At 43.3% G+C, this 10,870-nt stretch overlaps 4 protein-coding genes and 1 long non-coding RNA gene across 5 annotated transcripts in view; 2 read left to right on the top strand and 3 right to left on the bottom strand.

Moving 5' to 3' along the window:
- The window catches only part of LOC109539454 (rho GTPase-activating protein 1), a 3,075-nt gene extending 895 nt beyond the window's left edge, over positions 1-2,180 (bottom strand). The window contains exons 1-8 of the mRNA XM_019907200.2: positions 1,857-2,180; positions 1,673-1,795; positions 1,317-1,468; positions 1,104-1,258; positions 853-1,051; positions 676-794; positions 455-627; positions 205-402 (exon numbers count right to left, since the gene is read on the bottom strand). Coding sequence (XP_019762759.1) covers positions 205-402; positions 455-627; positions 676-794; positions 853-1,051; positions 1,104-1,258; positions 1,317-1,468; positions 1,673-1,795; positions 1,857-1,929 — 1,192 coding nt within the window. The 5' untranslated portion in view covers positions 1,930-2,180. The remainder of the gene's footprint in view (positions 1-204; positions 403-454; positions 628-675; positions 795-852; positions 1,052-1,103; positions 1,259-1,316; positions 1,469-1,672; positions 1,796-1,856) is intronic.
- Positions 2,170-2,577, top strand: LOC125505512. The gene is made up of 2 exons (XR_007282232.1): positions 2,170-2,260; positions 2,331-2,577. It is a non-coding gene; the product is annotated as an uncharacterized LOC125505512 (long non-coding RNA).
- A 211-nt stretch (positions 2,578-2,788) lies between these two features.
- On the bottom strand, positions 2,789-4,829 carry LOC109539455 (islet cell autoantigen 1). Its single transcript, XM_019907202.2, has 6 exons — positions 4,475-4,829; positions 4,242-4,415; positions 3,979-4,188; positions 3,732-3,925; positions 3,562-3,676; positions 2,789-3,503 (listed from the first exon to the last, which is right to left on the bottom strand). Exons 1-6 carry the CDS (start codon positions 4,699-4,701, stop codon positions 3,104-3,106), a joined length of 1,320 nt encoding a protein of 439 aa, XP_019762761.2. The 5' UTR covers positions 4,702-4,829; the 3' UTR covers positions 2,789-3,103.
- A 78-nt stretch (positions 4,830-4,907) lies between these two features.
- LOC109539453 (regulator of MON1-CCZ1 complex) lies at positions 4,908-7,940 on the top strand. The gene is made up of 10 exons (XM_019907199.2): positions 4,908-5,252; positions 5,307-5,532; positions 5,586-5,792; positions 5,846-6,075; positions 6,173-6,329; positions 6,400-6,569; positions 6,625-6,948; positions 7,001-7,171; positions 7,249-7,417; positions 7,474-7,940. Exons 1-10 carry the CDS (start codon positions 5,007-5,009, stop codon positions 7,533-7,535), a joined length of 1,962 nt encoding a protein of 653 aa, XP_019762758.2. The 5' UTR covers positions 4,908-5,006; the 3' UTR covers positions 7,536-7,940.
- The window catches only part of LOC109545764 (disco-interacting protein 2), a 126,627-nt gene continuing 123,326 nt past the window's right edge, over positions 7,570-10,870 (bottom strand). Inside the window, exons 24-27 of the mRNA XM_048669148.1 lie at positions 10,423-10,703; positions 10,158-10,353; positions 9,893-10,099; positions 7,570-9,260 (exon numbers count right to left, since the gene is read on the bottom strand). Coding sequence (XP_048525105.1) covers positions 9,008-9,260; positions 9,893-10,099; positions 10,158-10,353; positions 10,423-10,703 — 937 coding nt within the window. The 3' untranslated portion in view covers positions 7,570-9,007. The remainder of the gene's footprint in view (positions 9,261-9,892; positions 10,100-10,157; positions 10,354-10,422; positions 10,704-10,870) is intronic.

Here is a 10,870-nt window from a genome sequence, read left to right as displayed (position 1 = left end):
ACGCGGGTTCTGATGAGAACAGTGTAAGCGTTCAAGCAAACCACTTCTGAAGATGCAAGCCACTCGTGCTTGCGAAACGTCTGGAAGAAATTCTACCGAACGACGGCCGAAAACCCCATTAGCTTCCAGGAATAGTCTCGAAAGTATATCTATTTTGATAAATCTGTGCTAGTTTTCAACAAAGATTTATTGCCCGAGTCTTACTTTGAAACTGCATTATTTCATCATAAAGCTCGTAAGTAAGCAGCGGCTCTTGCAGTTCCCGCAAGAATTTTTTCAGCAAAACTGCCGGTTCATGCGGGTCTTCGAAAACCAAAGATTCTCCCAAATTTGCCCTCTCTTTGAGCGCCCGCACTTTCGATACGTTGGCCGACCGCCTAAAGATGCCCTCGGTTTCTAAAGCTAAAATGGGTTTTTTTAGTGATCTCGACCAGTTTTCTTGAAAGCCATTTACCATCAGGCTGCTCTAAATACTCTATGCACTGTTTTACTACTGGAGGTATTGTGACGTTGTAGTGCTCCTTTATAAACTGGAGCGTAACTCCAAATTGCTGCGTTGGAATGACTTCGGGCTTTACAGTGGCATCTGGAGCAACTGGCAAGTTGCCATTCAGCTTCTTGTCGTGCCTGGAAATTTTCAGTTAACGGAGCACTTTGCTGCCAAGAGCAACTCACTCGAGAATCTCATAGGGAATGTCGAGTTTTTCTATTGGCACCACATCGTTCAGCTCCTTGAGGCTGTGAATGTAATTCAGCTTCTTTCCGAACTTGGCACTAATCAGGGGCCTGAAGATCTAAAACATTTGCCGCTTAATGAACGCCCGTCCGCGTTAAAACAGTGCGCCATCAAACCTGCGAAACAAACTTCAAAAAGCCCGTGGGATGAATCAAATACAACGCCTTTAGATTCTTCTTGTAGTTCCTATCGAAGGCTTTGTAAGCCTGGACCAGCCAGCCCAAGCTGGGTTTGTTCTTGCTGGTTAGGCCATAGTGGAAATAAATCAGGCTGTAATCCTGCTTCACGTAGGACTCTAACGTATACTTAAGGTAGCTGTAATTGAACAGGGGGTGAAATGGGGCTTTTCGCTTCATTGCGCGCTTACTTTAAGAACAGTCCATGGTCGATTTCACGCACTGGGGGCAACCTGCATGCATACAGAACGATCACTTTGCGCCCTTCGGCATCATCGCCCTTCACATCGACGATATTGTATTTCGATATTTCACTGTACTGTTCAGTACTGGTGGTTTCACCAACCTGGAATTAGAATGATGGTTCTTAGTTGGGAACTCTTCAGATCTTGGCAAAGATTCACCTCAGGATATGATGAGGATGTGAAAATTAAACTATCAAAGTTTTCATCGCGAGCGTCGGCCAGTTCCTCCTCATAGTTCTCGTCTATGAACTCCGCTACTGGTGAGTTGTTCATCACCATAACACCGTTCGCTTCGATGTGTATGAAGTCCGCTGAAAATGCATTTTCGTTAAAATCCTCTATAAATCAAGCGTTAGTCACTTTCAACGCAATTCAGTGACTCGGATTAATCTAATCGGCTTTGTTTGCCCTTTCTTCTGTGTGACGAAACTTGCCTTATTTATGTTTCAGTTGTGTAAACTTTTTTGTCACTAGATTAGTACATGTGTTGCAGGCTAAATTGTAGTGAAGCTTACCTGAAATTGAACTAGAATTGGGGGTTTGTTGCAACTCGGAGTCGTCAAACTCAAGATTCGGTTCGTAGTCATGATAATCCGACAAACTTGGATAAGGCTCTTCGTTATCTCCAATATTGCTAACTGATAGGGAACATCAATAGATAACAAGCGGGTTTAATGCAGCGCGCTAATCCCCTCTTACCTGGGCCACTTTTTGTGGGGCTCGTTTTAGCAAGATCCATTTTACTGAAGAGATTGATTTGTAAACATTTCATCCACACCCAGATTTCCAATTATCATGCGATTCTTTGCGGCTATTTGATGTAATTTACACAGATTTCGCCTGTCAACCGATTTCAATGCTTTAATGCTATTACCGCCGCGATAATCGACCGTATTATTTGGAAACAATTCGTATTTCAAATATGCAAACTATTGTTTTCCTTAGTTTTTTGCTTGTTTTGTTGACACTGACTTCTCGGTGCTGACAGCGGCCAAAGAAATTGTCACCAAACCCCAATGGTGCCAATAGCACAAACTTGAAAGTCCGGCCATTTTTTTTTCGCGTTTAAATGTGACATTTTCGAAGCGAGTTGTCAAGGAAATGTAAGTTAAATTCAATTTTTCAGTTTTTCGAGCAAAAAATCGTTAAATTTTTGAGTGTATGTGTTTTTAGTGACCATGGAAGTTTATTGGATATCCATTAGAGCCGTTTTGGGTAAGGAAAAGCAACTTTCTGCCGACATTCTCTTAACATAACCTCCACCAGAATGTCCACATTATACTTCTACATTCTTACACACACCCAAATATCATGGGGGCAAATGAAAAATGCATTTGCTGTTCAATTATTTACTTACATACCTTTATTGATTGTTTAATATATATATCTATATAATAAAGTAGATTCACATCACGTAAAACATAGACTATACAGTGGGTTTACGATAAAAACATAACAGCTTAGATACATACTTTGGCTGGTCGTTCAACTTGAGATCAGTTTGAACAAAAAAAGGCATTTTCCACCGCCTAAACAGCGCCTGTACGTTTTTTCAGAAAGCTTTCGGTTATATTTTAAACAAATTGTTGTTTTCATCGTAAATCGGCTAGTGTATAATATAAAACCCGATCTTAAAATATTCTTTGGATTTATTAGACTAGAGTGCAAAACAAACGGTGAAGTGAAAAAACAATGTCGAATGGAACAGCAGTTTTATGCCGCCCTTAAAGCTAACACTAATCTAGCAAATTATTCCTTTAAAATGCGGTTTTGCAAGCACATTTCAGACGTTCTTGAATGAAACCTCCCCGAGCTGTGCTAATCTGGAGGCAAATGTATAGTTAAATAATGCTTGAACGCTCCCAAACCAGACACAACAAGCGCAATCAAAGCTCCGAAAAACATGGAATGACTAGTATGGTATATTCCGATCACTTAGCTGAAAATTACGCTCTATCACCAGCCAAATTATTCTCCAAAACGCCGTTGGCTAGCGGATCCAGTTCGGCGAAAAGACTCAGCCACGACATGTGATTTCCGGCTTTCTCGGCGCCTTGCGATGTTAACTCCGGGGGCTTTTTGCCACTTTCCGCCGTTTTACTACCTTCGAAAGGCTGAAAGTCTTGCGGCTTGTTGAAGTCGTATAAGGCCCCATCTTGCATGAGACTCGACGGCATGAAATTGGCCCCATTTCCCAACAGATCCGCCAAAGAGTCGGCGGTTGAGCTGAGCCCGAAGTCCAGTAGGGCTGCGCTGGGTTTGGATTGGTCGATTTCGTTCGGGGTTGGGATGGGTGGCAGGGCGAAATCATCCCCCAGCAGGTTGGAGGTTTGTTCCTCCTTTTCCCTTTAAAGCGAGTATGGAAGTAGTAGATTTGCGCGATTATGAGCGGTTTTTCACTCACCCCTGTGCTTCTTCTTGCAACATGCTTGCGCTTCCGCGGTCTTTGCTGGCAGCGTTGTCGGAATATTCAGCATTGAAGAAGGTGTTTCGGTCTTTGTCGTCGCTCGACTGTTGCTCTGAAATTAGCCAGAAAATGCCCAGTCTGATTCTTCAATGTTTTGCGTCCATTACCTTCACTAATCTCTGGTTTTTTGCTTGCGGGTTGATCTTTCGGGGATTCGGCCAATCCAGTGACGGCGCTGAAGTCGTAAGGCTCAACTTTCAGCAATTTGGTAGCTGCTATCGTTAAGGTTTCCAGTGCTTTCGTTGCAAACACATGCAAAGCGTTCTGGTAGGGAACGAGCGCGTGCGAAAACATGTTGCATCTGGAACGGGCAGTTTTTACTGGTTTCTGGGCAAAATTGGACGTTGTGCTTACCGGGCAGCAGCGAGTAGATCGACTTTCTGCAAACACGCCAATGTGTATCGATCGAATTTGGTTTTGCTGGTTTTCACGTAGGACTGGGCTTTTCTGAACTTGTCCAAGCCATGTCCAGTGTCGGGGTCCAGTTGGCTGGACGCCGATTTCATCCAGCTCAGCGCTGCTCTGTACTCAGTTCTGGCTTTTTCCATTTCTGAGACAGTTACTCTGGAAAGTCCCAATTTTCTTGTTATTGCGTGGTTTTTTAGCACTTTCTCTACCTGGTGTCTGTCACTGCCCGTACTCGAAAGGTTTCCACCTCATGGTGCAGCCGCACCAAGGGGGGCCTAACAGTTAGTCGCTGATGCCCTGTATAGGCCAGAGCCTTTCCAGCTGTTGCCATTAGCTGGCCGGCGCTGGCGTTCTTCTCATTTTTGCCGCATTCTTTGAGATATCTGCAAAAAACCAGTAGCAGTCTTGAGCTGGGGGGAAGTTCAAGAGTTCGACCTGCTACCTTCCCAGGGCGTTTTCTTCTTGAGCCAAATAGCACAGTCGCTCCTGATAAAGATCAATTACTCGCTGAAGCTGCATGCAGCTGTCGTTAACAGATTTGAACAGCTCCAGCTTAGCATCGAGCTCAGCGTCCGAAGAAATGACGCACTCATCCTCCTTTCCTCCCAACTTTCTCAGAACACTTTTCTTTGTCACCCAGTATTGGTGCTGCATGTTGTTAGGAAGCATTGTACATGGGAGAGGGGCTTTAAGCTACTTGTTTTTGAAAATAGGACTCAGTTTGGTTTTGAGCTGGAAGCAGCTGTTGATGACAACTTGGCATCTTGGATGCGGGTTATGTTTTCCAACAATCAGGGTGGCCAACTTTTCCCTTTCAAGCGCGTAGTGCCGTACAAGCCGTTTGAAAATACCGCATTTTATCGGCTTAGTGAGCAAAAAACAAAAAAATATATTCAATCTGGAATACTGTACATACCGTACAATTGGCGCACGGTAACGCGTTCGGGACCTACACTGCCCAAATTACCGAACGAATGGCCACCCTGCCAACAGTTGTCATAAATACAAGACAAGTTTGGGACAATCGTGAAAACAGCAAATTGTCAGAAGTTGTTTACAAACAAAGGAAAATGAGCGCTTTTTCCGATTGTTATTTGGAATTATCGGACGATCCAGTTCGATTTGAGCCAATCAATCAACTGACGAATGTGTTCTTTGATGATTCGAACAAGGATGTTTTTACTGTCCGCTCAGGGGGCGTGATGGGGGTTGTGGTTAAGGTAAATTGTGTTGCTGGTAAAGCATTGTCGTACTCAGACCTCTACTTGTTTCAGGGCCCCAAAGAGAATGGCAAAGTGTTGAACTTTCGCATGGAGGACCAGGGCACCGTTTTGTCAATCAAACTGTCCCTGGACCACAAAGTGCTGGCTGTGCAAAGGAACAACACTTCCATCGAGTTTATGAATGTTAACAAAGAACACTTGGTGGTCGAGTACTCGATAAGCTGCAAAAGGAATGCCAGCATTTTGGGATTCGTGTGGTCGGACATTAACGAGTTTGGTACCTACGTAAACTCACTGTCAACGCAAGTAGTTACTAGAAGGTTTTTTCAGCTGTGATAACCGACCATGGAGTGGAGCTCTACACAGTTATACCCGACAAAAAGGCGCTCAAGCAGTTAAAATCCACCTCAATAACTGTGCAGTGGTTTGTGTGGTGTCCTCGCAACAATATCGCGATTCTAGCGTCGTCGCATGGTTCCCAGCTACAGCCAGTTGCTATTAAGCAGGGCTCGATCAGCAAGTTGCCCAAAGTTGAAAGTGAGTTGATTTCCAATATTTGATGAGTAGAGACTGAGCTGGACTCTTTGTAGCTGAGCCGCGTAGAATGGCACTGAAAGGGGATGTGACTCTGTCCACCCTGTACGGAACGGCAGCGGTCTTAATATTGAGGCACCAAAGTGGACCGCATACTGCTGAAGTGCATGTGCATTTGCTGAATGTTCCCGGCCAGAGTCCCGTGAAGGCTCACGTGCTGAAGTTGGGTCTTTCTGGACGCTTTGCTATTAATGTAGTGGACGATTTGATCTTGGTTCATCATCAGGTATAATATCTAGATTAAGGCGGATTCATTTTTTTTTTACAAACTTTTTTTTGTGATAATGTACTGGCCTTTGGGGTTTTAATAAGCGTCCATTCAGGCCTCAAGCAGCTCTCAAATATTCGACATTGCACTAGCTGAGGAAAGTGATGGAAGCGTCAGGTACCATACAACAGTCGCCCCTATGAAGTCGCTCAAACCCACCAGCATCACATTGCCCGGCTTGGTCGAGCCTCAATCGCACGCCTGCGAGCTCTGTATGCTTTTTCCAATGTAACTCTTTTCCATCACCCATTGAGGCGTTGTTTTCCTGAATATTTCGTCTAGATTCGCCCAATTGGGTGGTGTTTCAACCCAACATAGTGATCGACGCAAAACTGGGCTGCCTCTGGCATATTAAGCTGCGCTTATCGGAACTATGCCAGCAAATCAAGGATATGAGCGTTTGCACACAGCTGGCCCTAAACAGAACCGATGGCAAACCAGTGCTTTTGACGGTAGGCATTTGAAAAAAATAATGCAATCAAATTTGAACAGCAGTTGGGATTGCAGTTGCTGTCTGATGCCATTAAAGCGGACAAACCCGACATGAACAAGCTGCAAGAGTCGTTCAATCACATCAACTTGGTCTATCGCGATTGGGTTGATAGGGAGGTGCAAAATCAAAGCGTTTGTCCTGCCAGTGCCTCAAAGAACCAGTCCAGTCCTCGAGTTTTGATCGATCAAAACGCCATGTTTGAGGAGATTTTCCAGACAATGAGCGCCGATGCGGATTTGCTGAAAATCGAACGGGTTTTGGTCTGTTATCTCACGTCGTTGGCTGAATATGGAATTCCGGTGCAGTTCAACTTGAATAAGCTTCTAGTAAGCACACTGGTGAGTCTAAACTAACTTTTAACATAGTTTTTTAATTGTCTACTATTTTCAGGCTAGACAGAACAAGTTCAACGCTCTTCAGCAATTGCTACAGTATGGCGTAATCACCGACTCCAAGCCGCTGGCGGTGCTTCTGCTATCTCTTGGCAACATGCACAGTTCCTCGACGCAGATGGCTTTAGATATGCTGGCACGACTAAAGGCAAATGATGAAATTCAAGAGGTAAACCCTGTTTTTGCTTTGGTGCCGCTCCGTCTAGCTAATACGGTTACAGTAAATGATCGAACGTGTATTTTCAGGTGCTTCTGAGCGAACACCAGATCTTATCGGCGTTGAAACTGGCCAAAGACGAGGCGAACCCAAGAAAGTTCCTGACTGCAGCCAAAAGCTCCGGAGATCCGACACTGTTCCATAGTGTTTTGTATTATTTTCGCAACCATCCAAAGTTCGCCTCGGTTCTTCAAAGCGGTAAGCATTGCTATTTGCAGCCGAAATTGGCAATGAAGTTCTCAATTTTGTTTCAGATGAGCGCTTGCACACGTTTATCAACGACTATAACGAGATGTTTAGTGGTAGTTGCGCATAATTTGTTGGAAATTATCGGGACGATTTTTTTTTTATAAAGATACATTTATTATTTGCAATGGGTTCACAAAGGTAATTTACTCGGTCGTTTTTAACAGAACATAATCAAATACATCTTTCTGGAACTCTCTAAATGGCTACATTGATTTAACTAATATATACAAAATTAAACGTAAACTATTGTCGTACTCGAAGGGAGTTGTGTGCAAAACTGAAGCGAACATAAATATGTGAGTAGTTGCAGAAAACGCAGAAGACTACGATACTAACGAAGCTAATTGAGCATTGAAATAATCGAGTTGCTCGTTAACGAATGTGCGATGGGGAAGATTATGCTTTCCCACCTAATCATAGCAGCCAATGAACGGAAATTATACGACTAGTATATTAGTCAAATGTTGGCAAACGCAGTTTTTTTCATAATGGAGTGTGGATGAAAAACCCAATATTTTCTAGGACAAGTTATCAATAGGAGCCAATCATTGCAGTAGAAATTGGTCCCTATCTTTTTAGTCTAGCGCCTACATTAAAAGTGGGAGAATGCCGCAAATCAATTTTAGTCGGTATTGCACAACGAATGACAAAGACAACTCTAAAAATTAATAAACTGTACACTTTCGTCTAAATATTACATAAAACTATACAAAGGGCCTAAATTTTGGTTGGCCATACATATGGTACATCAACACGCGTTATCACTTTAGTTGTGTGAGAAAGATTAGACGTATGCGTTAAATAGGCGTACTTGTGACCAGACCGAAGGAAGTAGGTACTAAACTACGGTGATAGAGTTGAGCCGAATTTTGCGCCATATGATGAAATGCTAAACACACACACATATATGGAGAGCATGTGGTGGAAACGCAATAGTAGCTAGTTGGTTCGGTAGGTTATTGTAAAATTGGGCCTTGAAGCAAGGGAAATCGATCGTGTATAATGCTTAGCTGTCCAGACAATAGTTTTTCCAAAAGATAGCACTGATTATAACACTAAAATCACGATAATTATGGCAGATATAAACATACACCCCGTACAAACGTATCTAGCTGCTAATTATGAACTATCCAAAATCTAAAAGTGTCTCCTTCGACTAATTTGTGCTAGTAACATGATTCGTGATGAAATTGATCCGGATTCTTGATTTTGGTATCAAATACTCGTTAAAAAGCTAGGTTTCATGCTACATCTCTAGCTAGTTAAGGGCAGTTTTACTCAGTTTTTTCAAACAGCAGTCTCTTGTTATTTTCTATCTGAAGTCCGTGTTTAATACAGCTTGCACTAGCTTGAAGCTAATGATTCAACTGAGCTGCATTTGTAAAAAATATATGAAAATAGGGATTGTGCATAATTTTTTTGAGTCGTTTAGAAAACCATGAAAATACTCGCTCAAATCAAGCCACTAAACTACACGGACATCTGCTTAAGTTTTAGTCGTTTTTTGCTGTGTTTCATGCAGAAACCATGGGCTTTACGTTACATGTTGTACGCGACGTAGATGGGATCCAACTGATCGGCTAAGAAGCCGTCCCGCAGGTGCATTCTTTGCTTTTCACCGCGCGAATTGATCGGAATCACGCCCGGATCAACAACAACAACCACACCAACAATCAAATGATGGTCTTCGAGCACCGTATTGGTCACGAGTGGGACCAGATCCAGTGCTTCGCTTTCGTTTCCATCCAGTTCCACTACGACCACCAGCAGATTCGTCCAGGTAAAAACCGCACTGGAAACAAACGGAATCGTTTAGTGGTATTCTAGATTGTTGAGGCGGATTCATTTTTTCACAAACTTCTTTTTGGGTATTTCGCCTCAAAAATTTTTGCCTTTAAAAAAGACATAATTTCCTCACGTCTTTTATTACAGATTGATAAATAGACAATTAGCACAGGCGAATTATCAGAGCGAATTTTCATATACTGTATTATCCTACTATTGTTATACAATTTATTAACATACTCTTTTTTAGGTTCATGTAGGTTCTTTTGATAACGATAGCAGAAAATAGCTATCGAAACGTCAAGGTAATTTTTTCTCTTACAGCTTGAGCCTAAGTGTGTCGCAGGCTACCCTCTAGGTGATAATTCTTGATTACTTTTCGATAAATAATTCGTTCTTATTGCGAAATAGGAGCACCATTTATCAATCTGTAATAAAAGAAGTGAGGAAATTCTGTCTTTTTTAAAGGCAAAAATTTTTGAGGCGAAATACCCAACAAACAGTCTGCGAAAAAATGAAGATATGGTTGGTTTGAAAAATCGAAACAACAACCAACTATGTATGTAGTTCCAAGCAATGGCTAGGACTTATTCACTTTTTTTTGGATCTATAGGACATCTTCAGGTTGCTACTACTCACCATTCGCCGATTTTCTTATGACACCTTAAGACGGAGTTTTCAATGTCGATTGGATGGTATCGCATGCCCCTCAACATGATGGTTTCGTCAAGGGAGCCCACTACGAAAACTGCATCGTGCAGTTCGGGCGAATCGGTCGGAACCAAATGGTGCGAGGAGCCCACCGACTCGTTGTCGCTCTGGTTCAGAACGGCTTCTTCCGCACAACTGCTTCGAATCGGCCAATTAATCAATCATGCTGCTTCATCGGGACGATGGAGTTTACCTTTCGACGCCCTCAGTTCGGCGTAAAAAGCCCAAATAACCCGTTCTGGCGTAAATTTCGCCAGTATTTCCAGTGACTAGCCGCGCATTGAAATGGTCTCGGTACTCAGATTCTTCGGCCAGTATCGTATAATAGCCGCTCGCATTGTGTCCGCTTTGCACCCAAATCTCGCCCAGATGCGAATCGCCGCACTGTCCTGAAACATTCAATGTCCCATTAGTCCATTCGTCCATTAGTTGTATCGTTGGAACGCGTGATTCGCCACCTTTGGTCTCCGGATTGGCGATAATCACTTTCACGCCCGGCAGCAGTTTGCCGCTTTCCATCAGACAGAGACTATGCGGGCTGCCTCGCTCCACCAAACTGACTCTATCGTTGCGGAGCGCTCTAAGATCGACATACACTGTGGATGGCTCGGGGCTGGAGGCGCCTTGCAGGCAAATCGCCACGTTTACTCGGCAGCCAAATGAGGTCGAAACCGCTCTCGGGCTTAAACCTGCCAACAGACGATGAAATTGTGCATGTTGGTGGTTCGAGGAACATGTGCTTCAAATGGTAACAAGAACAGGGAAAAGAGGGATCAAGGAAGAAAACGAACTGGAATACACGCAGTTGGAAAAGACACTATTGATGGCGGATAGTGAAGATTTTGAGTGAAGGTAAGCGCGAACGGAACGAATGAAAATGAACATTTGCCGTAGTTTCAAGTGAGG

This window comes from Dendroctonus ponderosae, unplaced genomic scaffold (assembly GCF_020466585.1).
Source record: "Dendroctonus ponderosae isolate FM_Combo_2020 unplaced genomic scaffold, Dpon_F_20191213v2 Dpon_F_20191213_8, whole genome shotgun sequence".
NCBI classification, from domain to species: Eukaryota; Metazoa; Arthropoda; class Insecta; order Coleoptera; family Curculionidae; genus Dendroctonus; species Dendroctonus ponderosae.
Note: the sequence above shows the minus strand (reverse complement) of the source record. Positions and strands in the feature narration are given on the sequence as shown.